The sequence below is a fragment of the Selaginella moellendorffii genome, unplaced genomic scaffold, assembly GCF_000143415.4.
Source record: "Selaginella moellendorffii unplaced genomic scaffold, v1.0 SELMOscaffold_121, whole genome shotgun sequence".
NCBI classification, from domain to species: Eukaryota; Viridiplantae; Streptophyta; class Lycopodiopsida; order Selaginellales; family Selaginellaceae; genus Selaginella; species Selaginella moellendorffii.
The window spans coordinates 340387-367351 of NW_003314382.1; the positions used below are offsets into that span (position 1 = coordinate 340387).

The window sequence follows — 26965 nt, forward strand, 5'->3', positions numbered from 1 at the left end:
TCTTGCATTAACACATCTCCAAGACTAATATCAACAGTATCTATATGCAAAATGAAAAGTCGAGTGTAGTCAGGATATACCAAAACTAGAGGAGTCATTAACAACTCTTTAAAATCCATTAGTCGATAAACCAAATGAAAGATGACATTGATGACTTTAATAATGCTCGCAATGGTGTAGTGTGATTAGAAAGATGATCAATAAAATAACCAAGATGCTGCACCTTGCCCAAGAAGCATTACACATCATTCACACACTTTGGAGTAAGGAATTTTACAACAGCCATAAGTTTTTTAGGATCAATATGTAAGCCCTCAAAAGAAATATGGTACCCAAAATAAATTGTGTCTTTGGACCTAAACACACACTTCGACCACTTCAACTTTAAATCAACTTTACGTAGCCAATCCAACACCTTACGAACATCACAGATGTGTTTTTTTCATATCCCCTCTTGAGTGGATTGAGACATTATCAATGAAGTTAGTAGTCATCTTTGGCATATTGTAAAGAACCTCATTTATCATCCGTTGAAAAGTTGCTGGAGTATTGTTCAAACTAAATGGCATCACCAAGAACTCATTTAAACCAAATAATGTACGAAAAGTAGTCTTAAGAATATTTTATTTGGCCATCAGTACTTGCCAATACCCAGAAGCAAAATCTAATTTGGTGAACCAATAATTTCCCCCCAAACAATCTAAGAGATTGTAAGTTTTTGAATTTAGATTTCCCAAGAGGTCACCAATCCAGTATTATTCAAACCCAAGGACAGTTAACCCTAAGTATTTAAAAACCCTTAACTGATTGAAAAAGGAGATGCACTTTTATTCATATGCTATTTTCCCTCTATATTTGAACTCTGTGAATTATCTCTTGAATTGTTCCTTTTAGTTGCTTACAATCCATCATGCTTCCCTACAAGTTCATGCCTTTGTGAATGGAAGCTAAGAGCTGTAGCTCTCTTGAGAGCCTCACTCTTTTGACACCCTACCCCTCGGGTCAAACTTAGTTGAAGCAAATTGGATCTATTAAATGTCAATTAACATTCACATTAAATGTAACCTCTTGAATTTGAACTTTCTAAAAGGTCACCCAACCCAGTACTATTCAAACCCAAAGATGCTCAACCCTAAGTAACCCAAAACTTTTAACTAATTAGAAAAGGGGATGCATTCTTATTCACTCTATTTGAACTCTATGGATCATCTTTCGAGTCGTTCCCTTTGATTGCTTATAGAGATTAACAGTATGAGAAAGAGGTGTTAGGGGAAGAAAGGGGACCTCCCCCAACACTCGCTCAAACACAAGAAAATGCTCTAATGTTTTTCACAAATGCCCACCCACCCCCCACCCCCCACTCGTGGGGCAAAGGTTTTTATATAAAGAAGATGGGGAATATTCCAAGGATTAGAATATTCCCTCTCTCTCTTACACTCTCTAAATGGCTACACTCTAACATGCAACCATGGTAGATCACACTGACTTCAAATACACAAAAACCTCCAAAGGGTGTAAAGTGTACCTCTGCTATTAATGCCAAGTGTTGGTAATTGTGTGAAATAGTAGAAACTCTAGAAAACAAAGTGGAAAAAGAAAGAAAAGAGGTAGGTATGAAGTTTGAAGACTAAGAGGAAAATTTAGTGGGAAACCCTGTAATCAAATTAGATCCTAATGTAAAAGAAAAAGTGCAGAAAAGCATGAAAAGAGAAGAAAAATAGAGGAAAAAGAATGAGTACCCAAAAAATTTAACCCTTACCTAGATTTCGGCTTAGGAAAGTGTAATATGCAAATGCAACCTCGTAATAACTTCAAGTATGCTCCAAAGATTAGCCGAAATCTAGAAAGAAAGAGAGGTAGAAGAGGGGATGCATTGCCCAAGGGTGGTAAGTGTAGAAATGATGAAAGATGGAGTATTATGGTGGAGAAATGGTGGTGGCACTTTGAGAAGGTGGCCATTTCTAAAAGTGTTAGGCTTATGGTTTAACATGTCGGATTGAAGAAAATCGCAATTAAAAAAGATGGCATAATTGCTAGATTGCTAGTAAAGAGAGGTGGTATGTGTTTATTGAGTGCTAGAGTAGGAGAAAGTGGCTTCAGCTTCTATGGCCTTGCTTAAAGATTCACTTAAGTGCCTTCAGTGAATAGGTTCACCTGGTTGGAGAAGGTCGCTCTAGAAAAACTAACACATCATTGGCAAATGGTCATAATGATATCTCAGAAATAGTATGTTCAAATAAGGTGGTGTTTTTTGTTGCTGGCACATGTACATGTGTCTGTGGTATGGTGTAAATATGACTTCAAATAAATATGTGGATGATGGTGAAAGAATGAAAGATGCAAGACATGCATCTAGAGGTAAGTGCAGGCAATGCTGCTAGGAGTGATTGGTGATGGATTTGTAAGTGTAGATGATATAGAATGGGTGTGGGGAATGTGTAAGGTAAGAGGTACCCATACCGGGCCGTTAGGCCACGGTGTTTCGCTCCGGCGTCCCGAAGCAAGTGTTGCACTCGAGACTTGGGATTTAGAGGGTCCCATGAACAAGTCTTGTGGTACCAAGGGATGTTAAGAACCTGGAAGCTTGGTGTGCTTGGCTGTTTGTGCTTGTGGGGAGTGTAGCCGAACCTTAAGTCCAATCTAACCCAAGGAGGGGGATTGGAAGAGATTTGGGAATCCGTGGATGGATGGCTAACACTCTGTTGCTCGTGCAGTGAGTAGCTGAAACCAAGTCAGATAGACGAGGTAAGCTGGCAAATTGGAAAGGAAAAATTTGTGGCTTACAATTTGAATAGCTTACAATCCACCACGCTTCCCTACAAATTCACACTCTCGTAAACGGAAGATGAGAGCCACAGCTCTCCTGAGAGCCCCACTCTCTTGACACCCTACCCCTCGAGTTGAGCCTAGTGGGAGCAAATTGGACCTGCTAAATATCAATCAACATGTGGTGTGATTCCCCTAACCAACCAACAGAGTCGGACTCAAGACCTCTCTAATACCAAATGTAAGCTCCTGAGTTTGGACTTCCCGGGAGGTCCCCCAGCCTAGTATTATTCAAACCCAAGGACCCAAATATCCCAAAACCCTTAACCAATTGAAAAAGGGGGTGCACTCTTATTCATGGGCCTTTTCCTTTTATATTTGAACTTCATGGATCGTCTCTCGAGTCGTTCTTTTTGGTTGTTTATACTTGACGTTAACACATAAAATCTTGATCTCTTTGGGTGAATGACGATGAATAAAAACCTTGATTGAACAAACATCTCTAATTGGAATAGGATGACATATTGCAATATTGCCCCATTTGCCTCAGATAATATGTCAAATTCAAAGAAATCAACATACTCCATACCATTACAACACAAAGACTATCAAAGGGATCAAAAAAGGAAAGAGACAAATAAAATAGAAACTTAGGAGGAAGTAAGGGGACACAAAAGTGATGGAAGTAAAGGTAGAAGCAGAGGGACAAAGAGGTATAGAAGTGAGGGGAATGGAAAAAATATTAGAAAGGATGAGATAAAAAGGAGAAAACTTAAAGTCACACTTGGCATGATTGTGTCGCAACTAATCTATACTAAGGATGAAGTTAAAAATTTAACTCGGCACCACCCGCAATGACTACAACTCAAGCTTGATATCACTTACATGCATAATCATATCCACTTCATCCCGTACACATGCATGTGTACGGCCATTGCCATAAAAAATGAAAATTGGATTTGCCACATGACATAAATGTAAATGGCAATGTGTGGCAACAATTTGAGCAATAGAAGATAAATTTAAACCTATATCCACTAATACAGAGAAAATAATAGGAGACTTGTTGTTATAAAATAGAGTTGGAAAGTAAACATTGGATAAACTGGTGCTAAATGAATCCCTTGATAATACTCTTAAAAAAAAAGATGAAAGGGTTACTAACTTATTCATGCAAGGTCCCTCCACTACTTTTGTGACTCTTCATTTTTCGGATGCATCTTAGTGTTTAGACCTTCTATTTTGTAGTAACACCAATGGGACATTATTGACACCAAGATCTCCACCCAGAAAATAAAAGTTGCCAATCTAGAAAATTCCAACAATGCTGATAAGTGTGACTAACTTCATCACACGCCCAACAACTAATATTATGACCATGATTATATCCTTGCCTTTATCCTTAAACTCAAGTAGCAACAACATCAACCTCCATTAAAACAGGACTATCTCCCATAGGAAGTAGAGGTAAAGGATGTGTAGCGAGAAATGGAAGAAGCAACATTTCATAATATTGTGCCAAGTGAAAAACATTATCAAGGGTGATTAGAGTAAATGCATGCATAAGTCCTATAAAATCTTGATAAAGTGTTGGCCACAACATTCCCAGCTTAATCCGCTCTGACATATTTGGCTTCACACGAAGCAAGAGGCTTAAAAAATAAATGCCAAACTATATCACTGACTCAGATAACCCTTGACAAAGACAATATGATTGTTAGAAAGCATTATCACAATTGTTAGCATGTCCAAATGCATATTTAAGGGCATCCAAAATAATACTCCAATCCTCACAAGTGGCTACACTCAAACCATTATACCATTACAACACCATCTTTTAAAGACATGTAGGAAACTCATATAAACGTCAAACATTATCTCAAAAATGATATGTGGCAATGATTATAAAGTGATTAAACCAATAATACATATCATCCCTAGGATTCCCATGGAAAAAATTTAGTTGAATGTGAGAATTGGCAACAAAAGTAGAAAGAGTTATACCACGCACTGTGAATGGCACTATTAATTGAGTTTGGTTGTTCAATTGCAATTGCATAACATCAAGCAATTGCACCAACTATTACTCCAGAGTCAAAGAAAGAGGACACTACTACTCTGCGATGAAGATGAATAAAAACAAAAGAAAATAAATGGAAAAAATTAGAAGAAAAAAGAAATCTAAACAATACAAAAGCTAAATATAAACAAAAAATCCTAAATTCAAGCACTCTTTAAGGGCAATCAAAGTTGCCCTTTAACTCCACTAACACAAGTGTATGGAATATGGAAAGAAAATATAAAAAATGTATATATCAATTAGCACAAAAACCCTATCTTATATACAAAAGTGAGTGGTCCGAATTGAAACCAATCCAATAACTACTAAAATCCCACTATACTAATATTAGTATATGGCATCATAGCTATACATTTGGACCTCACAATATAATTTTAATGTTATTAATGAGTTAACCAAATAAAAAATAAATATTTTTACTTTTAAATTAATCAAATTTAAAATAAACTTTCATCAATCTAGCAGTAAACACTCATCATATATAATGTCTATAATCAAATTCCTTGTTAAAGGTTAAAACAATATTAAGAATCTTAAAGTGTAGTTATACTAGGAAGAAGAGGATTTTATTTCAATTTTTTCTAACAATCACAATTTATTCTAACTAACTGGTATGTAATGGAAGGGTAAAAGGGTCTAAGCAGTTTGAACTTTTCAAAGAGCCCTAAACCCTAGAAAACCTCCATTATAACATATTAAATTTCATAAAAGTATTATATTTGTTGTTTTGAACTTAAGAATCATAAAATGGAGGAGACCATTTTTTCAAGAAGAAACTTAGAAAAGAGCTTACCAGCACACATGAGATGGAGGGCCCAAAAGTGTGTGAGGAATCTGGAGAATTTGTGAGATTTTGCGAATCGGTATGTAACTAGGAGGGCGGTAAGATGGCAGGATCAAACACTCTCTTTGACGATTTCCCTCCAATGCTCCCTAAACCCTAGAAATGGGGGCAGGACCACATTTTCCCTCTGGCGGCCCCTCTGCGCACACGTCGACGTTGCTCACGTGCCTCTCGACGTCGATCGTCATCGTCAAAAAGCTTTTCCAGCGGGCGCGTCGGCGACTTAAGCGCAATATTCGTCCTCAGGTAGGAGACCAGCATCTTGGCAAAAAGTAGGTGCTTTGTTCTAAGTTTCTCGATTTCTTAGCGCTAGATCGTAGAGAGGAGTGGAAGTCACGTCATCGTTTTGTAAGCTCTAGGTAGCCAGTGCCAGTCATTCTAGCTCCATCTTGTCCCTCTAGCTGGACCACCGTAAGTCTAAGTTCGATTGGATTGTGGGCTCAAGCTCTCCTCCAGCCAGTCGTTTCTCTTCTCTCCTTTTTTCCTTCTTTCGTTTCCATCCCTTGCTGCTTTAAGAGAAGTTAGCTTCGTAGATTTATCCGCGGAGATTTTAAGAAGTCGGTTGTGTACAGGAATGGATTGTCGCCTTCTCGGAGAAACACGACTTTAAGGAGCTTGCTTACGTTGGGTACGTTCGAGCAACAACATGACGGCTTTCGACAATTGGGGAGTTTTCACCACGGTAATGTGTGAACTGCCTTTCTAGTTTTCTTAACTCCCTTCTTGCTCTCTTCAGGAGTGTATCTTATCCTGTACTACAGTCTTTGATACCATCCTAGCATGGCAGTACCGCTTTCGGTCTCGCAGCTGTGAGGTACCTCGGCCAAGTTTCAATTTTTTATGGAGTCCACTTCCGGTAGCAAGCAGGACCATTACTTCTCGCAGCGGTCTTCCAGCATGCCCAAGCCTGTGCGGGATTCTCTGGCTCAACTTCCGAGGGATTCTCGTGGCTCACTCGAAGTTTTCAATCCACAAGGTTATTCCTCCAAGCCTGCTTCTGTGGTTCCTCGGGGATATGTCCAGGACAGGATACAGGAGCTGAATTTGACTCCGAATAAGAGCCTTCTGGAGAGCCAGAGCATGAAAGGCACAACAAGTACAGCCGAGCCTCTTCCTTCTTCCGGGTGGACTCTCACAGAGAAACAAAATGATTTCCTTCAAGCATGGCTAGCAAGCTCTCAGGCGGATAAGCCTCCTAAAGGTGATATAGGCGGAGAAGAGGCACAGGATTGGAACGACGGTGCTGCTGAACTACACGGAAAGGATTCGAAAGCTGCCCCCGGGACGGAGCCTGAGATCTTGACGAATGCTGTAATTGCCGAGAGGGCGGCAGAATGGGGGCTGACGGTGAAAGCGGACATGAATTCAGGTAAAGTTCATGGTGTCAAGGCTCGGACGTCTGCCGAAGAGAAGCGCTCGCGAAGGAACTCGGATATGTCAGGAAGGACTTCGGAGGAACATGAAGGCAGGACGGATTCTACGTCAGTTCCTCGGGTCTCGAAAGAGCTCAGGGAAGCTCTGTCCACATTTCAGCAGACATTCGTGGTTTCTGATGCGACCAAAGCTGATTATCCGATATTATATGCCAGTGCGGGATTTTATAACATGACGGGATACACATCGAAAGAGGTGATTGGCCGTAACTGGTGAGTGCTTCTTTTCCCTTTCTTTTTTCTTGCGGCACCAGCTGATGGCACTGTTTCCTCTCTCACAGTCGATTTCTCCAAGGCTCTGGAACGGATCCCATCGATGTTTCTAAAATTCGCGACGCCTTAAGAGAAGGAGAGAGCTTTTGTGGCCGGCTGCTCAACTACAAAAAAGATGGAACTCCTTTCTGGAACCTGCTCACAATCGCTCCAATCAAAGATGAAAATGGCAAGATATTGAAGTACATTGGGTAAGCGTTTTTATACACAGTTTGCAGGTTAATCTGATTCGGAGTGTTTTTCTCTTTAGAATGCAAGTCGAAGTAAGCAAGTCCACCGAAGGCAAGAAGGAAAGTGCTTTACGTCCAAACGGACTCCCCGAGTCGCTTATTCGTTACGATGGTAAAGTATGCTGTTTGCATGCCATGAGCTGTGGATCTAAAACCTCTTATCGCAGCTCGCCAGAAGGACAAGGCAGTCCATTCTGTCACAGAGCTGGTTGAAGCTGTAAAGAGGCCTCATCCTCTCATTGAACCCGTCGCTGAGCGTGGTCCCGCGGCATCTATTTCTGGTTCAGAACGAAACAATTCAATTCCGAGAAGGCATAGTCTTCCAGATGTTTCAGAGGTAATAGGGAAAACTGGTAAATCGAAGAGACGATCATCAGGTTTTTTTAATCTCTTGAGGTACGTTTTCGGCTCTTAAATATTTGCTACATATCTTTCATGCCTTTGTTAAAGCAGATTCTCGAAAAGTGACCATCCTCACGAGCAGACAATGGACATTTCCGAGCCCGAGCTTATCACATCAACTATTGAAGAAGAAGAGACTCTGGAGAGTCTTGATATAGATCGTGCAGAAGAAATACGTAAAGGATTTGATCTGGCAACAACTCTTGAACGTATCGAGAAGAATTTCGTTATTACTGATCCACGCTTGCCAGACAACCCAATCGTAAGCATGAGAGAAATGTGATGCATGTTAAGGTTTTTCTGTTTAGATATTCGCGTCTGATTCTTTTCTAGAACTGACGGAGTACACTCGGGAAGAAATCCTTGGACGAAATTGCAGGTATTTACTTTCATCTTTACTGGCTTTTCATTCATCTTCTGGTTGTCGCTGGAAGGTTTCTGCAAGGAGCTGGAACTGACGTAGAAACAGTGAAGAAAATTCGCGATGCTATCAAAGAACAGCGCGATATCACAGTTCAGCTGCTTAACTACACAAAGAGTGGTATGTTATAACGAGAAAAACGTGCTATTCAATTGCTGAGTTATGCCAACAGGCAAACCATTCTGGAACCTCTTCCACTTGCAGGCAATGAAAGACAACCAGGCGAGTTTTAAACTTTTTTATTTTTATATTTCTGATGTATTCTTTTGTCTAAATACTTTCCAGGGAGAGTTGCAATACTTTATAGGTGTGCAACTTGATGGGAGTGAGTACATAGAACCCATTCGTCAGAGACTCTCAGAGAGAACGGAACAAGAAGGTGCCAAAGTGGTTAGTGTGTTGCCGACATATAGTTTGTGCTGCGCAATTCTAACACTCATTTACTTTTCAAGGTTCGCGCGACTGCTGCCAATGTTGATGAAGCTGTTCGAGAGCTTCCTGATGCAAACCAAGTCAGGTTCCTTCTAACACATGATTAGTTTCTTGTTTGTCTCTCGATGCCAACGAGATGTTGTTTCTTTTGTTCCTGTCCAGACACCTGACGACCTTTGGGCTAAACACTCTAAAGTCGTCTATCCAAAGCCCCATAAAGTCAACAGCCCCGCTTGGGATGCCATTAAAAAGGTTCATTTAAACTTATGTTTCGAACTCTACAGTTTTCCTGTTTGTTTTTAAATGCAGATTCGAACTAGTGGCGAGAAGCTGGGACTCCACCATTTTCGGCCTGTCAAATCTCTTGGGTTTGGTGACACAGGAAGGTGAGTTTTTACATAGTGGTTTCTTATATATGGGATTAAAAAGCCTTTTTGTGATGGCAGTGTACATTTAGTAGAGTTGAAAGGTTCCAGCCAGTATTTTGCCATGAAGAGCATGGACAAGAGCGTGATGATAAACAGGAACAAGGTGATATCTCTGTGAACTTTGAAACTCACACTGATCTTTTGAACAGGTTCATCGTGCATGTGCTGAAAGAGAAATTCTTGGATTGATGGACCATCCGTTCCTCCCGACACTATATGCTTCTTTTCAGGTTTGCCAGTGCTTTCTGAGTTTTGAACATACAGCATTTTGCTTTCTAAATTGACTTTTTCCCTGCAGACTGCGACTCACGTTTGCTTAGTGACAGACTTTTGTCCTGGAGGGGAACTCTTTCTTCAGATGGAGAAACAACCACTAAAATGTTTTGCAGAAGAAGTAGTAAGGTGGCAGCTGAACGTTTTCCTTTTGTTCATTTTTTCACTCCTTTTCACTTTTTTGGAGCAGATTTTATGCCGCAGAAGTCTTGGTTGCCTTGGAGTATCTTCATTGCCTGGGTGTGTTTATAAACCGTGCTGCCTTGCTGCATACTTACTAAATTCGTTGATAGTGCAGGCGTTGTCTATCGAGATCTCAAACCGGAAAACGTTCTAGTCCAAGCGAACGGACATTTGTGTTTGACGGACTTTGATCTTTCTTTGCTATCTACAACAAAACCACAGGTCTGGTGGTGTTTTCTCTACAATCCTTTTCACCTCAGCGTTGTTTCCAGCTGATACGTCCAGTGCTTCCGTCGGGGAAAAGGAAGCCAAAGATACCGCCGCCGCCAGCGTTTGTAGCCGAGCCTTTAGCACGATCCAACTCTTTTGTGGGAACAGAGGAGTATATTGCCCCTGTAAGAACTGTAATTTTCCTGTCTTGACTTGTTAGTTTTTATATTTCTTTCTTGTCCCAGGAAATCATCAAAGGCGCAGGCCATGGAAGTGCCGTAGATTGGTGGGCTTTCGGTAAAGCAGCATTTTCTCTCGTTTGTTATAGCTTCTTTCTGACTTCCCTGTTTTCTAAGGCATACTAGTGTACGAGATGTTATTTGGACGAACACCATTCCGGGGAAAGAACAGGCAAAAAACTTTCGAGAACGTGTTACAAAAGGATCTCGTCTTTCCGAGCAGTAAACCCGTGCGTGTGTTTTCTTTTTCAAGTTTTTTTTTCGCTTAAAAAGCACAAAGTTTTCGCTCTGCAGGTTAGTCTACAAGCGAAGCAACTCATACGATCGCTGCTCCAACGTGATCCCTCCAAGAGACTAGGAGGTTTAAACGGAGCATACGAAATCAAGCGACATCCTTTCTTCACCGGTATCAACTGGCCTCTCATACGCTGCATGGTTTGTTTCTTCCTTCGCCTTGAAAAATCGAAGAAGAACTAACTGGGTTTGATTCTATAGCCGGCACCAGAGCTCGACACTCCAATCCAATTCATTAACAAAAACGCAGAACCAGCGGCCACCAAAGATGAGAACTACGCTGACGTTTTCTAGGAGGCCAAGGTATTGTTGTCATATGGTTTTGGGATTTCCTTGTTTCTCTTCTAGCGATTTCATGAGATCAAAACCAAGGTTGTATGAGAGATAGAGCTTTGGTAACAGTAGCAGACTACGTCCAAGCCTTGAAAGCCGCCTCTCGATCCAGGGATGCTACCAAGTGCAAGAAACTCCACAAATGGATCGTGGAGAGCGAGCACCGCAGCAATGGGCTCCTAGGCAATCACCTCATCGAGGCATACATCCAATGCGGCAGGGTGGAAGCAGCGCAGTCAGTGTTTGATGGGATCGCCAGTCCAGACAAGTTCTCCTGGGGCATCCTCTTCCACGCTTACGCTCGCAATGGGCATCACGCCGAGGCCAAGCACGTCTTCGATCGAATGCCCGCGCGATGGATCGTGTCGTGGACCGCGATGCTGCAGTCACTCACCCACAACCGGCACTTGGATGCTTCGATGCTTTTCTTCGAGAGAATGCCGTCAAGGAACGTTATATCTTTCACCACTATGCTGGCAGCGCTCCAGAGATCCGGGGAACTCGGTCGAGCCAGCGCCCTCTTTGCCGAGATGCCGGAAAGAGATGTTTGGGTGTGGACTATCATGTTTCAAGCAAATGCCCAGCAGGGGCATTTGGATGAATCAAAGCGGATGTTCGATGCGATGCCGCTTTGGAGCATTGTTTCGTGGGGGGCGATGATCGCTGTGTTTGTGCAGCACAGAAAAATGGATGAAGCCAGCGATTTGTTTCAAGGCATGCCAGAGAGAGACCTCGTCACTAGCAACAATGTGATCGCGGGATATGCCGCAACCGGGAATCTGGACTGCGCTAGATTCCTATACGAAAAGATGCCGGCATGGGACGTTTGTACATACGCCTCCATCTTCGATGCATACGCCCAAAACGGCCATACGAACGCTGCCAGGAAGATTTTTATCGACTTCCCGCAAAGAGATTCGGTACTATGGACCAGCCTGTTATCGGCCTATGCCCGACAAGGGAATCTCCACGAGGTAGATGTAATCCTCTTAAAGATGCCGCAGAGATGCGTCATATCTTTGACGGCGGCATTGACCGCTCACGCACAGTCAACAAAAGTCAGCGCCTCGAAGGGCTTGTTTGACGAGATGCAAACGCGGGATATCCTGCCCTGGAATCTCTTGCTGATGGCCTATGCCCAGAATGGGCATCTTGGCAAGTTGGAGAGCGTCTACGCAAAGATGCCCGAGCACAATGTCTTTAGCTCTACGTGCATGGTGGGAGCATATGCTCAGACAGGGAATCTAGAACAGGCAAAGACAAACTTTGTGAGAATCCCGGCAGAGAACACAGTCGCATGGACGACGCTCCTCGTCGGCTGTGCGCACACCGCTGCATGGCAAGAGGCGCTGGAGATCTTCAAGGCCATGAACTGCGATGGTATACCGCCCGACGACGTCACATTCCTGGGAGTTCTCACGGCTTGCAGCTACGTCGGTCGGCCCGAGGAAGGAAGGAGCCGGTTCCTGTCGATGATCCAAGACCACGGAATACCGCCGGCTCTCAAGCACTACCACTGCATCCTGGATATCCTGGGCCGGGCCGGGAGACTGGAAGAGGCCGAGGAGCTCGTCCATACCATGCCTTTCGAGCCGGACGACGTTGCGTGGACGATTCTGCTTGGAACTTCGAGAGTTCACTCGGACCTCGATGTTGCCACCCGAGCAGCGGACGAACTTGGCACGGCAGCGAGCAGCGCACCGCATTTGCTGCTCCTCAAAGCGTACGCGCAGAGACAAGTGGAGGCGCTCTTATGATCTACAGAGAAGATGTTTAGACAAGTCTGGAAGAAAACTCCGAGCACAATCAAAACAATGTCTACAAAACTTGCCTTGTGTGTCGCTGCTCGAGACTTCCATCGGGAACTTTCAAGCTGTGACCGGTGGTGGCGGATCGCTACCTTCTTGCCCAGGCTCGGCCTGTGTTTCTGGTTCTTTCTTCTTTGCTGCTACTGCCGCGGCCCTTCTTAACTTGTACTTGGCTAGAGCTCCCTTCTTCTTCTTCAAGTCTCGGGTAGTGGGCTCCTTGACGAGTTTCTTCCAAGGTACTCGTTCCGGTGGAGGCTTTTCAATCACTCTCCAGTTTCGCTTGTTCGAGCCACTCATCCTCATCACTCCAGTCTTTAAAACTCCTGGAAAAAGAAGACTTAGATCAAGAAAAGCCAGGGCTTGTGCATACCGTTCTCGTGAAACATCCCCCAAGCTTTCCCGTGGTTCAAGCTCTGGATAGAAGAAGAGCACACACAGAGAAGCTACATTCGTCGAATCTTCCTAGAGCTTACCTTGTAGAGATTGATCCTAGTGAGAACAAAGTAACGATCCCTCCTCCAAGTTTTCTTCTGGAACTTCATCCCCATTCCCCAGTCAGGCAGCCCGGCCAGGATATCAAACAAGTTCTTGCGAGGCCCCGCGGAGAGCTTGCTTCCATCGCCAGGCCGTGGCGATGGAGGATCTCGGCGCTTGAAATCCGGATTCTTCTTCCCCTTACCTCCATGCTTGACGGATTTCACCAGGCACCGCGTCGATCCAGGCAGCGGATCCCTCTGCAAGACAATGGAGGCGGCCTTCTTCCTCGCCAGGAACATCGCCATCGCCATGGCCTAAAAACCCTAAACCTCGCTCTTGGATTGGAGAAATTTCTTGTGTATGCTTGGGCATCGCCAATGCCATTCCCTGGGCAGATTTCCAGCCACGTATCGCGAAGAGATCGCGCCGACGCCGTGAGAGGATGCGTGGATCTGGCAGTCGCGAGGAGGATCCACGCCCGCATTTCCTCGCACGGCGATCCTTCCAGCGACACTCGCCTCTCCAATTTCCTCATCGACATGTACACGCGATGCGGCAGCCTGGACGACGCTCTTCCACGCCATGGAAATTCCCAATCTTTTTCTCTTGGAACATCGTCGTCAAGAGCTTCGTGCGCAGCGGGCATCTGGAAGAAGCGAGGAGCGCGTTCGATCGAATGCCGGCGCGTAACGTGGTCTCCTTCAAAGCCATGATCGCGGCGCATTCGCAGAGCGGGCATCTGGAAGAAGCCATCCGGATCTTTGATCTGATGCTGGAGAGAGACGAAGTCACCGGAAATTCAATGATCACGGCCTATGCCGCGAGCGGCGAGACCAAGCGATCCAAAAATATCTTCCACGACATAGAAACTAGAACCCTAATCTCATACAACGCTCTCATAACAGCATATACCCGAAACCGGCATCTTGTCGAGGCAAAGATTGCGTTTGACAGGATGCCCGAGAGAACCATTATTACATGGACTGGAATGCTATCAGCGCACTCATAAACTGATATTTTCAAAGTGCTAAGGTAGTTTTCAAAGAGATGCCCGAGCAAAACATAGTCGCATGGAAGGCAATGATTACAGAAATTGCCCAAATTGGGTATTTTGAATAAGCGAGGGTTGTCTTTGACAAAATGCCCTTCTGGGATCACTTTAGCTGGAATGCTGTAATCACTGCATATGCAGAGAAGGGTTTTACTCGTGAAGCGCAAAAAATGTTTTCGAGAATGCTACAGCATGAATTTGTCTCGTGGAATGCGCTCATTTCAGCAAATACCAAGCTTGGGAATCTGGATGAAGCCAAGCGATTGTTTGAATCGATGCCGGTGAGGAACACCTGGAATCTCATGCTTTTGGCGTATGCGCAGGGATCCAAGCTCAGAGAAGCGAAGGTTATGTTCGATGGAATGCCCGGGTGGGATCTCCCATCATGGTTATCGCCTACTCAAACAGCTCCAAGCTCGAGGAGGCTCGATTCTTCTTCGACAATCTCCCGCAGCAAAACGAGGTTGCGTGGACTTCCATGATCCACGGCTACGTTTCCAACAGCCAGGTCGAGGAAGCCCAGATCCTCTTCTCCCGAATTCTGGTGCGCGATTCCATCTGCTGGACTGCGATGATCGAGGCCTACGCTCAAAACGACGCACATGCCGCGCGGGCGATGTTCGATCGAATGCCCGAGCGCCACAACGTTGTCGCATGGACAGCGATGATCCAGGCCTACGCTCTCACTGGGAATTTCTTTCACGCTTCGATCCTCTACCAGGACATGGTCTTGGAAGGAATGGCTCCCGACCGGATCGCATTCACTGGAATCCGCATCTCATGCAGCTACGCGGGGCTCCTCGCCAAATCGCGAGCCTATTTCGTGTGGCTCGCCCCGATCGTGGAGCACTACTACTGCATGATCGATGTTTTTGGGCGATCCGGGATGCTAGAGGAGGCCGAGGAGCTCATCGACACGATGCCGTTCCATCCCAAGGAGATCGCCTGGACGACGCTGCTCGGCGCCTCGTGTCGATTCAGGGAAAGTCCGGGCTTTATGAGATTGGATTCGAGAAGCCCGGCGGCTTACGTCCAGCGTGATCACTGGCCGAATCGATCAAGAGAAATTAACTCACACCTTGTTGACTTATAAGTTTAAAGTTTTGCTCGTGCTCCACATTTGAAGGCTGCCTCTTCGATCTAAGGCTGTCACGAAATTTTCCATCATACTGGATCACCTGTTATTCCGTCAAACACAGACAAGCGGGACAATGAGCGGATTGCGTTTTCGAGAGGGAGAATCCTTCAGCCGCTTGACTACGAATATGAACTTGTTGATCAGGTGAGTGCTACCGTTAAGAGCTTTGGAGTCACAGAGGAGGATCTAATTGGCGTGCGTAACTGGTACAATTCCAAAGCATCCAGGGTAACAATTAATACACAGGCTGTGTTGTCAGTGGTGATGGCATTTTTCTCTGCTGCTGCTGCTCACATTCGAATCGCAAGGCGACTTTGCTACCACAATGCACGTCAAATCAGTGATCGAATGCAAAGGGTGGCAGAGGGCATTGGTCATCCTGTGGTCTCGGCCGCGTTGTTTTCCGCTCCCCTGGGCTGCTCAACCTTAGAAACAATGAAGAATAGAAAAGGGACGAAGTTACTTGAGCTTTCCCATGGCCATAGCCACTTATCCTATGTAGTTGGACAAGGTCCCAAGGCCAGAGTCTGAGAGAGAGAGCCTCCATTCCCTGCGAGCTGCTGCAACGATTGCTTGAGGTTGCAAATTCCCAGCAGCCGGTGTTGTTGTCTCTCATCTTCACATTTGCCAGGGAACGGCGCTTCTCTGCCGTGAAGTCCAGCCGCTGCATGAGAATGACAAAAATCAAACACTGAAGCTAGCACAAAAGGAAAAAAAAAAAAAAAAAAAAAAAAACTCTTACCCAGAAGTTCGTGAGAACGTTCCGGCCTTGGTTGATCGCGATCCTCATCATTCTGCAAGTATGCCACTGACGCTTCGAAAACCATCAGAGGCAATCTACAAGCACAGGAACAAATCGAATTAAATCAAGTTCAGTAGAAAAAGCTACACAAACACACGTTTGTTCCCTGTATTCTCGTCGTCTTTCCGATCTGTTGAAAGACATCATACCAATCCTTCTTCGAGAAATGGTCGACACTGAGGAAATCAAGCAATCAGATTGACGCAAAACGCTGGCTAGAATTTATAAAACTTACATCTTGCCTCCCTCCTGCGAGAACGAGCACACGTACCAGAAAGCCGGCACCTCGCCATTACGCTAGATCAGCATTGTGACCGAATGCGGATCCCAGCATTGCCGCATCAGCCTCTCTCATGGCGCCACTGCCAGCATTGACGCCATCTTGGGCTCCTAGCTCCATAGAATAGGGCGAAGTAGAAGTGGAATTTTTCAAAATTCCACTTTAAAAATATTTACAGGATACCGTTTCATCTTCAGGAGATCGCCTGGACGACGCTGCCCGGCGCCTCGTGTCAATTCAAGAGCTCTGACCATCGAGCTCATTGGATTCTTACGTCCTCCTTTCGAGCGTGCCGATTCGATCGTGAGAAATAGAAGTACGGGCAAGTTTCCGGGGGCATTATTAAGAGAGATCCCCTGACCTTGTCTACGCGTCAACGATCTCTGTCCAAGAGATGATCTTCAACATCCCGGACTTCAGAGGCATTTGCATTAATCTTGATGTTCAGTCCGGTTGCCTCAATTACTTCAACATTTCTGAGAACCATTTGCCGCAACAGTTGACAATAAAAAATCACGGTATTTGGATTTTGCGATTGTGCATATTTCCTAGCGGTCGCCATCAGCAGACAAGATTTGAACATGGAAGCACGGATCAAGAAATCCTCATGGTATAAACGTTTTTGACACTGTACCATTCTTTGCGCCGACCGTACACAGACACATCACCTTTGCATTTGTTAGAATACACCAAGTGGCCATTCCATTCCGCGGCGAAATAGTCCAAGAGATGACATTCCTGCCCGGAATTAGTCATCAAAAGAGAGAGTACACCCCCAGTGGTCGCAATTCTCACACGCAGAGATGACGTACTGGCGCGTCTTGGACCATCCCTGGCCACTGAGATGTACGTAAGCGAAATGGGCCACGTTTGACAATGACCAGCGCGCTGCTCACCTACTCCAGGAGGCATCGTGACCGTCGGATGCCATCACACCTCTCAGTCAACTAAGGCAGACGTGGCGTGTCGCCATTGGCAACTGTACGCATCGTGCTATAAAGCCCTACCAGCTCGGACTGGCAAAACTCGGCATTTCGCTCGCCAGCGCGGCAAATGCTTTCTAGACCTAAATCTGGAGCATATTCTCCAGCACCCAAGGAGCATCTTTAACCTCCAAGACATGGCTGCCCGATACTCGTTGGGGATGTCGTCGATCGAGAGCGCGTTCATCAAGCGCTCGCTGGATCCAGAGAATGTGAGTTCCTCTCCTTCCAATTGCTCCTCGATCCTTGGCGAGGCGAAGAAGAACCTCATCGTCACAGCGGCAGCGTCGCCAAACGGTATGGCCTCGTCCAAGCCGATCACCAACTCCTCGGGCGCGCAATGGCAGAGCGCTTGCGCGGTGGTGTCCAGCCAGTGGGCGGCGCAGATCGAGAAGGAATCGAGCAGCAATGGCAGCACTGACAGTGGGCACAGCCGCAAATCGACCACGCCCAGCAGCACCTCCTCCTCCTCCATCACCATCCAGGACGCGCGGCGCGGATCCGCATTCCGCGAGACGTTCAAGGATCTGGTCACGCTCCCGCGGCCGCTGTCCATCCAGGATCTCGCCATGCCGCCGGCGCACGGCTCCCAGCTTCGCGTCGCGTACCAGGGCGTCCCGGGGGCGTACAGCGAGTCCGCGGCATCCAAGGCCTACCCGGGCTGCGACCCCGTCCCCTGCGAGCAATTCGAGGCGGCGTTCCAGGCCGTGGAGCTCTGGATCGCGGACCGCGCGGTACTGCCCATTGAGAACTCCTTGGGCGGTAGCATCCACCGGAACTACGACCTCCTGCTGCGTCACCGGCTGCACATCGTGGGGGAGGTGCAGCTGGCGGTACACCACTGCCTGCTGGCGGTACCGGGCGTACGGAAGGAGGAGCTCCACCGCGTGATCAGCCACCCCCAGGCGCTGGCTCAGTGCGAGAACACGCTTACCCGGCTGGGCGTGGCGCGGGAGTCCGTGGAGGATACCGCCGGTGCCGCGCAGCTCATCGCCCAGAACCCGCTGGCGATGCGCGACACCGGGGCGGTGGCCTCCTCCCGCGCCGCCGAGCTGTACGGGCTGGACGTGCTCGAGGAGGACATCCAGGACGAGGAGGGCAACATGACGCGGTTCCTCATGCTGGCGCGCGAGCCCATCATACCGCGGACGGACCGCCCGTTCAAGACGAGCGTCGTGTTTGGGCTCGAGGAGGAGTCCGCCGGCTCGCTGTTCAAGGCGCTGTCCGCGTTTGCGCTGCGCGGCATCAATCTCACCAAGATCGAGAGCCGGCCGCAGAGGAAGCGGCCGCTGCGCGTGGTGGACGATAGCAACCACGGCACCGCCAAGTACTTTGAGTATCTCTTCTACATCGATCTCGAGGCGTCCATGGCGGATCCGCGGGCACAGAACGCGCTTGGCCAACTCCAGGAGTTTGCGAGCTTCCTCCGGGTGCTCGGGAGCTATCCCATGGACATGACGCCGGTGTCCAAGACCGTGCCGTGCGACACAGACGAGGAGCTCGGGGAGGTGGCGGCGGCGGCGGTGGAGCGTCCGTCGCGGGCGGTGAACGGTGCGTGCAACGGCGCTGCCGCGTGATTCTTTCTTCTTTCCAGACTGTAAGATTGGAATTTCATGGAAAGCAGAAAGAGCGACAGAACACACCAAGAGCGTTGTTTCCAAGTGGTGATTTTCTTGTGGGATTCCACTGCCAGAATAAGATAGATATTTTTTTGCGCAGCCATGCATGAAGGCTTGGTGAGCTCGGTAGGTGCACGTGAGTGTAAAGAGGTCACCATAAGGTTAAGAAACCTGTACATTGCTTAGTTGACAGTCAATTTCTAATTTTTATGTATATGTGAACTTAGTAAGAAAATATCACATTAGTTTATGGAAAAAAAGAAAAGATAATAAATCAGGTAAAGTTGAAAGTCTAATTAATAAATATATACATATATATATAAGGTATATTATATAATCTCAGAATACCTTTATAAAATTTAACACAAATGTAAATACATTAAAACTAAAATTAGTATAGAGTAGTGCATCCTAAAAACAAAAATGTTAAAAAAAATTTAAAAAACTTATATAGAATAGAATAAAATTTCAAAATCATCACTAAATATATTTTAATGATCTTTTATTACTATAACCTCTTAAAAGAAATAAATAATTACGTTTAAAAATAAAATAAACCTCTATAAATTCTTGTCTTCAAATGATCCTATATATTAAATTACATAAATATATTAAATTTTTGGGTAAATGCAAAATATTTGTTAGAATATCAATATTTCTTTACTATTATCATTACATTCAATTAATCTAAGCCTAATGTACAATACATATGTACTTTTTGCATTAATTTTTATTAATAAAGTTTTGGCATTCATAAATTTAGATGTAGAGTAAGACTATTTTCTGTTCTTAAAGTAATTACTTTTTCAACAATACAAATAAATAAAAATTCTTATTTTGTAACATCATTTGATCATTTAAACTTTTAAATGTTAGTGGTGGCATAGTATCTTTAAAGATTCTCACTCTTTTAAATAGTAAAATTACCTTTTTATTTATTTGTATATTGTTTTATTAACAATTAAACTTTTACTGTTTAAATTTATTTGCTAATAGATTCTATTAGCATTATAATTTTTATATTTACTTTTAAATTTTTATAAATTATTTTTTATTGAAATACACACACACACACACACACACACACACATACATATATATACACATATATATATATACATATACATATATACACATGTATGTAATTATATTACATACATGTGTGTGTATGTATATATATGAGTACTCTTAACATAGTTGGGCTCTTTTGAAATTGTAAAAGTAAATTAAACCCCAAAAATGTAATGTAATTAAACATTTTTAAATGTATTTTTATTTTTATTTTCATGTATCCTATTGTCATTTTAAATTGATTTAACTTCTTTTGAAAACTTTCCTTTTACTCCAATGATGAAATCATCCACATACACAACATTTATAGTTGATATCCTTGTTTACAAATAAATATTTTGAAAAGGAAATTGTGATGAGTACTTTGATGCAAGCTTGAAATACATAACTCACACACTAGCCAATGCATCTTATGTGGTGACATGAGGCCTCAGAAGTTACTTAAAGAAATATAAAATAAGCCATTTAGGAAGCTAGTATTAATATTCTCCCAAGGCTAATAAAGACATTAAGAAATCTATATATTATTGTTATAATCTAAAATTTAATTATAATTCTGATTAATATGATGTACTTATGAAATGTATTTTAGATTTAAACATGGTGGAGATCTTAATTTATTTATTTTTAAGTCTTCTAACAAATTTAAACTTATAAATGATCCAAATTTTATTAGAAGATATAAATTTTACAATTAATTGGAAAGATTATGAAATTATAGTATTTGAAGGTTCTACAAAATATGAAATTATAGGATGGTATGAACATGAGCACACTTGAATTAATTTTTTTAATATTAAACCTCAATGTTATATCTTAAAATATTTTAAATTATTTTATAATTTTAGTTTTTATTTAAATAAAAAATTAATAAAAAATATATATTCATATATATTCATATAAATTAATATGCTTCTAAAATATTCTAGAATATTTTGTGAAGTTAGGATGACACTATTTTCATAGGAATAGATCTAATATAAAGACTTTTACCCTTGACTATAAATAGCTAATTTATGCATCTAATAGAAGAATTTAAAGGTTAAACTTTTTTTTAAAAAAAATCAAAAGTTCGCTTTAAAATCTTTCTTCTGCTTTCCTGGTCATAAGCTTGTCCAATAACAGCTTCAAGACATGGCATCTAAGCAAGAATATGTAAATCTTCAATGTTCCAATCGACTAAGCCCAGTTCTATTGCTCCTCAAACAATCAGCCTTCATGGCTTGCCGGATCCGGATCACATCCTCGGGCCTCTGAGCAGCAGCATAGATGTTGGACAGCAAAAGATAAGGCGCTGTTTTCTGCGCCTCGGGATCCTGTTCCATGTCGATGAGCTGCTTGGCGGCCACGGCCCCTCGCTCCACATCGCCATGGACCCTGCAGGCATCCAGCAGCGATGTCCACGCCACAGCCAGTTCCTTGCGCGGGAGCTCCCTCACAAACTTTTGGGCTTCGCTTAGCTGTCCGGATCGTCCCAGCGCGTCGATCACACAGTGGTAGTGCTCCGGTAGCTGCGCAAGGCCGCGATCGTCAGGCAACGAGTTGAAGTAGTCCCATGCTTGCTCTACGCGCCCGGCATGGCTGCAAGCGGTGAGGACTCCAATGAAAGTAACCTCGTCGGGTTCCACACCCTCGAGATCCATGCCCCAGAAGAGCTCTAGAGCTTCCATGGGATGCCCGTTCTGGGCATAAGCGTAGATGATCGCAGTCCAGGACACCAGTGTCTTCTCGGGTATTTGGTGGAAGAGTTCCTCGGCGTGGATGAGATCGCCGAGGACGGCATAGACCTGGCACAGGACTGTCCAGCAGATGCTATCTCTCTCGGGCATTCTCTCGAAGATCTCGACGGCTTTCTTGACGTTCCCGGACTGGGTGTAGCCATCGAGCAGCACCGTCCAGGAGACCAAGTCGCGATGCGGCATCTGGTGGAAGATTTCCATCGCTCGGTCGAGCTCCAGCGCCTGGGCGAAACCTCGCATCACCGCAGTGCACGGGACATGGCCGACCTCGGGCATCTTGTCCAGGATAGTTCGCGCTTCCGAGAGAAGCCCGTGGATAACGCTTGCGGCGACGATGGTGTTCCACGAGACATCGTTCCGGGCGGGCATTTGGAGGAAGAGGTGGCGGGCGAGATCCATATGCCCGTTCTGGGCATACGCATGGATCATGATGTGGGTCGAGAACAAGTTCGGTTTCTCGATGGAATCGTAGACACTCCGCGCGTCGCCAGCGCTGCCGCATCGCCCATACATCTCGACGATGAGATTTGCAAGAAATCTGCTCTTGCAGCGCTGCTGGATCCCTCCGGTTACCTGTTCGTGGAGTCTCCTCGCGTCGGCCAAGCTCCGGCACGAACGGATGAGCTGCGAGCACCGCCTAAACTCTGGGCTCCGGAAAAAATCAGCCATGAACGATCTTCATCCATGAATTCATCGATGGAATGAAGGTTAAAGGCATTTGGAGCTCCATCGTTGCGATTTTGCGCCGGCCGTGGGGTTCGAACCCACGACCACAAGGTTAAGAGCCTTGCGCTCTACCAACTGAGCTAGGCCAGCTTACGCAAATGTCCCACTTAATCTAAAGTCAACGCCAGCGTGGAGCTAGCTTGATCCTACGTGTGCGATGACGTGGTTTTGGGTATGGCGGCTGCGATTGCTAGCTGGCTATGGCGCCCTCCATTGTTCCCTCGGCATCGATCATACGGCGGCATCGATTTGAGGATTCGAAGGCGTTGCGCTGTCGCAAGGTAGCGTCTCGATCGATCGAGTTCTCTTTTCGGTGATTGATCTCTTGTCTCTAGAAAATGGAGGCCCTCTCCTCGTCCCCTGATTGCACCTTGTCGTGCGTCGCCCGACGACAAGGAAGAGAGCAGCAAAGAGGACAAGGCATTGGAATTTAAGATCGCAAAGTTCTAGCACTTGACAAGCGACTGTTCTTTCGTTTTTGCTTTTTTTTTCTTAGGGAGTGGAGACTGGAGGAAGTGATCCTCCCGCTGAAGTATCGGTACGTTTCCTCGCGTTCTTTGCTTCGTTCCTTTTGTTTTAATTCTCGTCTTTAGCTCACAGGAGCCTTCTAAAGTGATCAGTGGGTCTCCTCTTCCAGGAGTCAAGGTAACTTTGGCACCAAAGAGTTTCCTTCTAACTACGACGGTTTTGTTCTTGAAAGGCGCCGCTCGAAAGCATCAAAATCCCGAAAGAGGTCCTGGAAACCATTCGTAACCAGATTTTCGGCTTTGATACGTTCTTTGCTACGAGCCAGGAGTACTATGAGGTAACAAGCTAGAGGTTAGTTTGCTGTTCGAGCTCAGGACATTGCAATGTAGGCGGGAGTTATCTTCCGTGGAAACATGCGTGGGGAGCCTGCGGCAAGCCATGCCAAGCTAAGCAGCAGACTACAGGTACGTGATATCGCTTGTGTTCCTCAAAAACGAAGCTTTTATGATTGACAACTTCCAGGAGAAGTTTGGAGACGAGTACCAGCTTTTCTTCATCTCCGATCCAGAGGGAGACAAGCCTCTCGCGGCCATAGTCAGAAACACCTCCTTGCAAACTGAGCCAGGAGGTAATGGTCTCGGTTGGTAATTCGCGTCGATTCTTAAGAAGCTTGCTTGGTTCCACAGCTATACCCGATTGGTTTACAGTTGCCGCCTTTGGGCTCGTCTCACTTGTCACCATTTTTCTTCGAAACTCCCCTGCCCTGCAGCTGAGCCTCTTGTAACTCCTCGATTTCTTTTTTATACTGTCCTTTTTTTCGCTCTCACATTTTTTCTACTTCTTGAAACTGATACTGTGGTGTGAAAAAACATTGCAGGACAGGAAGTTTTACTTTCGAACAGGTATTGGATGCTGTGCCGAGAGCGCTAGTCACTCTATCAGTTCTCCTTGCGCACGAAGCGGGCCACTACGTTGCTGCCAAGAGAAATGGAGCAAGCATCGGGTTGCCGTACTTCATTCCGAGCTGGCAGGTATGGATGGACTCGAGAACTTTTTTCTGTGATCTATTGTTCGCTTTCATTTGCAGCTCGGGTCATTTGGTGGAATCACCAGAGTGACAAGCGTGCTGAAGAACAGATCAGAGCTCGTGGAAATTGCTGCGTCGGGTCCTCTCACTGGCGCGGTTCTCGCGCTGGCAATCATTGTTGTGGGGCTCTTGTTGACACCCGAAAAAGGAGACGGGCTTCTTGTCAGTTCATCGATCTTTCACGACTCCCTTCTTGTCGGAGGAATTGGTAGATTGGCTTTTGATACTATGTTGTGATGGACTAACGACTGTGGCTTGTGCATGCAGCGAAGCTCTTACTTGGCGATGCTCTCAAGGAGGGTTCCACCATATCCATTAATCCAGTGATCCTCTCAGCGTGGTCTGGCTTGCTGATAAACGCAATCAACTGCATTCCAATTGGTGAGATTGACGGTGGACGAATCGCTCAAGCACTCTGGGGGAGGAAGGTAAAGTTCTATAGTTGAGTTCTACGTACTCAAAGCTGGTTTTTGTATATTCTCTTTTCTTTTGCAGGGGTGGTCTCGATTCACTGGTGTCTCAATTGCTCTACTTGGCTTAACTGGAATTTTCAGCGACGTTGCGCTCTACTGGGTCGTCCTGGTTGTTTTTCTCCAACGCGGGCCTATTGCTCCTCTCGCGGATGAAGTAACGCCTCCAAGCTCAAAGCATATAGTTGCTGGTGTTTCAGCTCTACTTCTAAGCTTGCTAGTCTGCTGCCCCTTTCCGTTTCTATTTACCTGAAGGGGGCTGAGGTTAGCTCAAGTTATTTCTCACATCTTTGATGTTCAAAAAGTTCAAGCAAAACAAAACATACTCTTTTACGTGTGTAAGCAGCGCCATTTTACTGCTCTTAGCATTTGGGAAGATCTGCCGAAGGACCTTTCCCATTGTTGACGATAAAAGCTGCATCCAGTCCCCAAGTTTGGGCAAGTGGATCGAATGGCTTTCGGTGGTGACGATGCTGGTTTCTTTGCAAAATGAGCTCCGTAGGGAAGGATGCTACTTTCGTCGGGGTTCCGTTGATGGAGTTGAGGTTCTTGGGTGCCGGGCCAGTGAGCTTGAAGAATGGCCGTCGTTGCCACCGTGAAGGTGATGTTGTTGACTGACGCATCGGCCCCTGGCAAGTCTTGTTCGGTGGACAGCTCTCGGCGCCCAGGCCATCAGTGAAGAACAGTCTGTGGAACCGTGATGGGATCTTCAAGCTTCCTCAGCCTACTGTTGAAGACGACCGTCTTGAGGCGGAAGAGGTGGAAGAACTGGGGGGAAGCTTGCTGGTATTTGAAGATGGTGGTGACTTGTCAAAGGTTAAGTTTTGGCCCGACTCGTTTAGAGTTAGGGTTCTTGAAAGTAGGAGATGACTTCTTTGGACGGTAAGACGCCATTATCCGTGCTGTGACCTGATATTTGTTCCAGTTCTGTTTGAGATGTTTGGGAGCTATCACAACTCGCGGTTTGTGGAGTGCCGCCCAGGCAACGCGATGAAAGTTCTCCCGGACGAGCCAAAAGCGGGCTGCTTCTTCAAGCTGACGCTTCACTGCCCCGCCGTTGTCCCATGGAGCAAGCTTCTCTATGTTCGTCATGACTGTGTGGAGCTTTTTAAGGCATTGGAGCTTGAGCTTCTCGAGCAGGAGGAACGCCTTGCGCAGGAAGATGCGCAGGGAGGGAGTGCGGAGGAAGAGAGGGCAGCTATCCCGTTTTGGAAGTTCTTCACAGGGCACTCGGGGACTGGAAAAACGATGATTGGCCTGCAGCTCTTGTTTACGTTCATGAAGAAAGGACGCACTGTTGTGTACCATAACAAGATCATGTCTTCCGGCTACGCAGTCTTCAAAGAGAAGAAGCTTCATTCCGTGGGGGATAGAGCTAAGGTTGATGGGTATTTGGGTGACCAGCGGACGATCTTCATAAATGACAGCTCTGCTTTCGAGGCGATCGGTTTGATAGCAGCTAACATGTTGCTGATTGCAGATCCTGATTTGGTCGATAAAGACTTTTTCAAGACGAATGATGTTTTCTACGGATGCTTGTGGAGTGAAGAGGAGCTCAGGGAGTGCCACAACTTCGTGTTTAGGGGGGGACTAGATTGGGGTGATGTGCAGCAGCACATTTACTATGCCGGTTTTGTTCCAAGGCTCGTGTTCCAGCAACCACGGCGGTTCCATTCTGTTCTCAGCCAGCTGGAGGCTGAAACGGGACACGAAAAATCACTGCTCTCCGTGATCTCTGCGGTTGGACCCTATTATCTGGACAAGGAGTTCCCGGATTACAGTGTCCACCTTGACAGAGGATCTTATTCGGCTGAAGGTTACACGAAGATTGGCTCGAAGTTTATAATGGAACAGCTGCTTTTGCAACTTGACGTGCCACACTGGCGCGATGCGCTTGTATCCTACAAGATGCGGCGAGGTCCCGTGGCGGATTTCAGAGGAGAGATCATGGAACTGCTGATGCATCTCACGTTTCCAAAGTTCCTCGCTGACTGAGAGCAGATCCTGCCCCGGACCATGCCCGCTCGAGCTCCAGGCAACGTCCAAAAGCTGGTGGTCGATGAGCAGGAGGATCTTCACGTCTATTTCTACTCCAGTTTTGAGGATTTGGAGGTGAAGATCAAGGATTGCCTGGACAAAGGTGTGAAGGCAGCTTATTTCTGGCCAAGGTTGCAGACGGATGCTGTCGTAGACAGCGTTTTCATTGACTTCAAGCGGCAAGTTACGTTCCTCCTGCAGGCCACTGTGGCCAAGACGCGTAGGACTGTTGTCTGGCACCCAGTTCACAAGCTGGTAGGCTTCCTACGTCAAAACAGCATAGGAGTTGCAGGGCTGTATTTTGTGATATCAGAAACCAGCTATACTCACTTCGGCTACCAGACCTGGAAGAAGGTGAGAGGGGTGCA

At 45.6% G+C, this 26965-nt stretch overlaps 8 protein-coding genes and 1 non-coding gene across 9 annotated transcripts; 5 read left to right on the forward strand and 4 right to left on the reverse strand.

The window, feature by feature from the left end:
- Positions 1 to 5914: 5914 nt before the first annotated feature.
- On the forward strand, positions 5915 to 10893 carry LOC9632391 (phototropin-2). Its single transcript, XM_024665327.1, has 24 exons — positions 5915 to 5936; positions 6263 to 6372; positions 6427 to 7336; positions 7405 to 7587; positions 7647 to 7738; positions 7794 to 8022; positions 8080 to 8290; positions 8337 to 8407; positions 8463 to 8569; positions 8622 to 8671; positions 8735 to 8839; positions 8902 to 8961; positions 9044 to 9133; positions 9191 to 9267; positions 9328 to 9412; positions 9459 to 9539; positions 9608 to 9711; positions 9773 to 9822; positions 9881 to 9987; positions 10038 to 10160; positions 10221 to 10272; positions 10332 to 10444; positions 10509 to 10649; positions 10710 to 10893. Exons 3-24 carry the CDS (start codon positions 6531 to 6533, stop codon positions 10800 to 10802), a joined length of 3030 nt encoding a protein of 1009 aa, XP_024521095.1. The 5' UTR covers positions 5915 to 5936; positions 6263 to 6372; positions 6427 to 6530; the 3' UTR covers positions 10803 to 10893.
- On the forward strand, positions 10886 to 12598 carry LOC112342851 (pentatricopeptide repeat-containing protein At4g02750-like). Its single transcript, XM_024665367.1, has one exon. It carries the CDS (start codon positions 10886 to 10888, stop codon positions 12596 to 12598), a length of 1713 nt encoding a protein of 570 aa, XP_024521135.1.
- LOC9631918 lies at positions 12205 to 13459 on the reverse strand. The gene is made up of 4 exons (XM_024665331.1): positions 13123 to 13459; positions 13020 to 13062; positions 12673 to 12972; positions 12205 to 12599 (listed from the first exon to the last, which is right to left on the reverse strand). Exons 1-3 carry the CDS (start codon positions 13435 to 13437, stop codon positions 12710 to 12712), a joined length of 621 nt encoding a protein of 206 aa, XP_024521099.1. The 5' UTR covers positions 13438 to 13459; the 3' UTR covers positions 12205 to 12599; positions 12673 to 12709.
- Positions 13460 to 14266: 807 nt separating this feature from the next.
- Positions 14267 to 15745, forward strand: LOC112342853 (pentatricopeptide repeat-containing protein At4g14050, mitochondrial-like). The gene is made up of 4 exons (XM_024665368.1): positions 14267 to 14333; positions 14501 to 15214; positions 15377 to 15543; positions 15680 to 15745. Exons 1-4 carry the CDS (start codon positions 14267 to 14269, stop codon positions 15743 to 15745), a joined length of 1014 nt encoding a protein of 337 aa, XP_024521136.1.
- Positions 15746 to 15788: 43 nt separating this feature from the next.
- On the reverse strand, positions 15789 to 16458 carry LOC112342837. The gene is made up of 4 exons (XM_024665332.1): positions 16353 to 16458; positions 16215 to 16293; positions 16058 to 16152; positions 15789 to 15979 (listed from the first exon to the last, which is right to left on the reverse strand). Exons 1-4 carry the CDS (start codon positions 16408 to 16410, stop codon positions 15810 to 15812), a joined length of 402 nt encoding a protein of 133 aa, XP_024521100.1. The 5' UTR covers positions 16411 to 16458; the 3' UTR covers positions 15789 to 15809.
- Positions 16459 to 17438: 980 nt separating this feature from the next.
- LOC9632392 (arogenate dehydratase/prephenate dehydratase 6, chloroplastic) lies at positions 17439 to 19098 on the forward strand. Its single transcript, XM_002991544.2, has one exon. The coding sequence runs from the start codon at positions 17518 to 17520 to the stop codon at positions 18955 to 18957; it is 1440 nt and encodes a 479-aa protein (XP_002991590.2). The 5' UTR covers positions 17439 to 17517; the 3' UTR covers positions 18958 to 19098.
- A 2135-nt stretch (positions 19099 to 21233) lies between these two features.
- On the reverse strand, positions 21234 to 22049 carry LOC112342854 (pentatricopeptide repeat-containing protein At2g13600-like). The gene has a single exon (XM_024665369.1). It carries the CDS (start codon positions 22047 to 22049, stop codon positions 21234 to 21236), a length of 816 nt encoding a protein of 271 aa, XP_024521137.1.
- Positions 22050 to 22552: 503 nt separating this feature from the next.
- Positions 22553 to 22625, reverse strand: TRNAK-CUU. Its single transcript has one exon. It is a non-coding gene; the product is annotated as a tRNA-Lys (tRNA).
- A 78-nt stretch (positions 22626 to 22703) lies between these two features.
- Positions 22704 to 24899, forward strand: LOC9631919 (probable zinc metalloprotease EGY2, chloroplastic). Its single transcript, XM_002991545.2, has 12 exons — positions 22704 to 22816; positions 22871 to 22955; positions 23032 to 23073; positions 23136 to 23180; positions 23236 to 23340; positions 23393 to 23467; positions 23526 to 23631; positions 23690 to 23783; positions 23881 to 24034; positions 24091 to 24298; positions 24358 to 24518; positions 24586 to 24899. Exons 1-12 carry the CDS (start codon positions 22710 to 22712, stop codon positions 24811 to 24813), a joined length of 1410 nt encoding a protein of 469 aa, XP_002991591.2. The 5' UTR covers positions 22704 to 22709; the 3' UTR covers positions 24814 to 24899.
- The last annotated feature ends 2066 nt before the right edge of the window (positions 24900 to 26965 follow it).

Bases quoted from the DNA above. Each gene is read 5' to 3' on its own strand.
- LOC9632391 (XM_024665327.1), top strand. From the start codon at position 6,531: ATGGAGTCCACTTCCGGTAGCAAGCAGGACCATTACTTCTCGCAGCGG. The intron at 8,291-8,336 runs GTAAGCATGAGA...TTTTCTGTTTAG, and splicing joins GCTTGCCAGACAACCCAATC to ATATTCGCGTCTGATTCTTT. The intron at 10,273-10,331 runs GTAAAGCAGCAT...CTGTTTTCTAAG, and splicing joins CGTAGATTGGTGGGCTTTCG to GCATACTAGTGTACGAGATG.
- LOC112342851 (XM_024665367.1), top strand. From the start codon at position 10,886: ATGAGAGATAGAGCTTTGGTAACAGTAGCAGACTACGTCCAAGCCTTG.
- LOC9631918 (XM_024665331.1), bottom strand. From the start codon at position 13,437: ATGGCGATGGCGATGTTCCTGGCGAGGAAGAAGGCCGCCTCCATTGTC. The intron at 13,063-13,122 runs GTAAGCTCTAGG...TCTTCTATCCAG, and splicing joins CTAGGATCAATCTCTACAAG to AGCTTGAACCACGGGAAAGC. The intron at 12,973-13,019 runs GTATGCACAAGC...TTCTTTTTCCAG, and splicing joins GGGGATGTTTCACGAGAACG to GAGTTTTAAAGACTGGAGTG.
- LOC112342853 (XM_024665368.1), top strand. From the start codon at position 14,267: ATGCCCTTCTGGGATCACTTTAGCTGGAATGCTGTAATCACTGCATAT. The intron at 14,334-14,500 runs GTGAAGCGCAAA...GCGTATGCGCAG, and splicing joins TGCAGAGAAGGGTTTTACTC to GGATCCAAGCTCAGAGAAGC. The intron at 15,544-15,679 runs GTAACAATTAAT...AAAGGGTGGCAG, and splicing joins ACAATTCCAAAGCATCCAGG to AGGGCATTGGTCATCCTGTG.
- LOC112342837 (XM_024665332.1), bottom strand. From the start codon at position 16,410: ATGGCGAGGTGCCGGCTTTCTGGTACGTGTGCTCGTTCTCGCAGGAGG. The intron at 16,153-16,214 runs GTGTGTTTGTGT...CTGTGCTTGTAG, and splicing joins CGAGAATACAGGGAACAAAC to ATTGCCTCTGATGGTTTTCG. The intron at 15,980-16,057 runs GTAAGAGTTTTT...ATTCTCATGCAG, and splicing joins ACGTTCTCACGAACTTCTGG to CGGCTGGACTTCACGGCAGA.
- LOC9632392 (XM_002991544.2), top strand. From the start codon at position 17,518: ATGGCTGCCCGATACTCGTTGGGGATGTCGTCGATCGAGAGCGCGTTC.
- LOC112342854 (XM_024665369.1), bottom strand. From the start codon at position 22,049: ATGCGAGGTTTCGCCCAGGCGCTGGAGCTCGACCGAGCGATGGAAATC.
- LOC9631919 (XM_002991545.2), top strand. From the start codon at position 22,710: ATGGCGGCTGCGATTGCTAGCTGGCTATGGCGCCCTCCATTGTTCCCT. The intron at 23,074-23,135 runs GTACGTTTCCTC...TTTAGCTCACAG, and splicing joins ATCCTCCCGCTGAAGTATCG to GAGCCTTCTAAAGTGATCAG. The intron at 24,519-24,585 runs GTAAAGTTCTAT...TTTCTTTTGCAG, and splicing joins AAGCACTCTGGGGGAGGAAG to GGGTGGTCTCGATTCACTGG.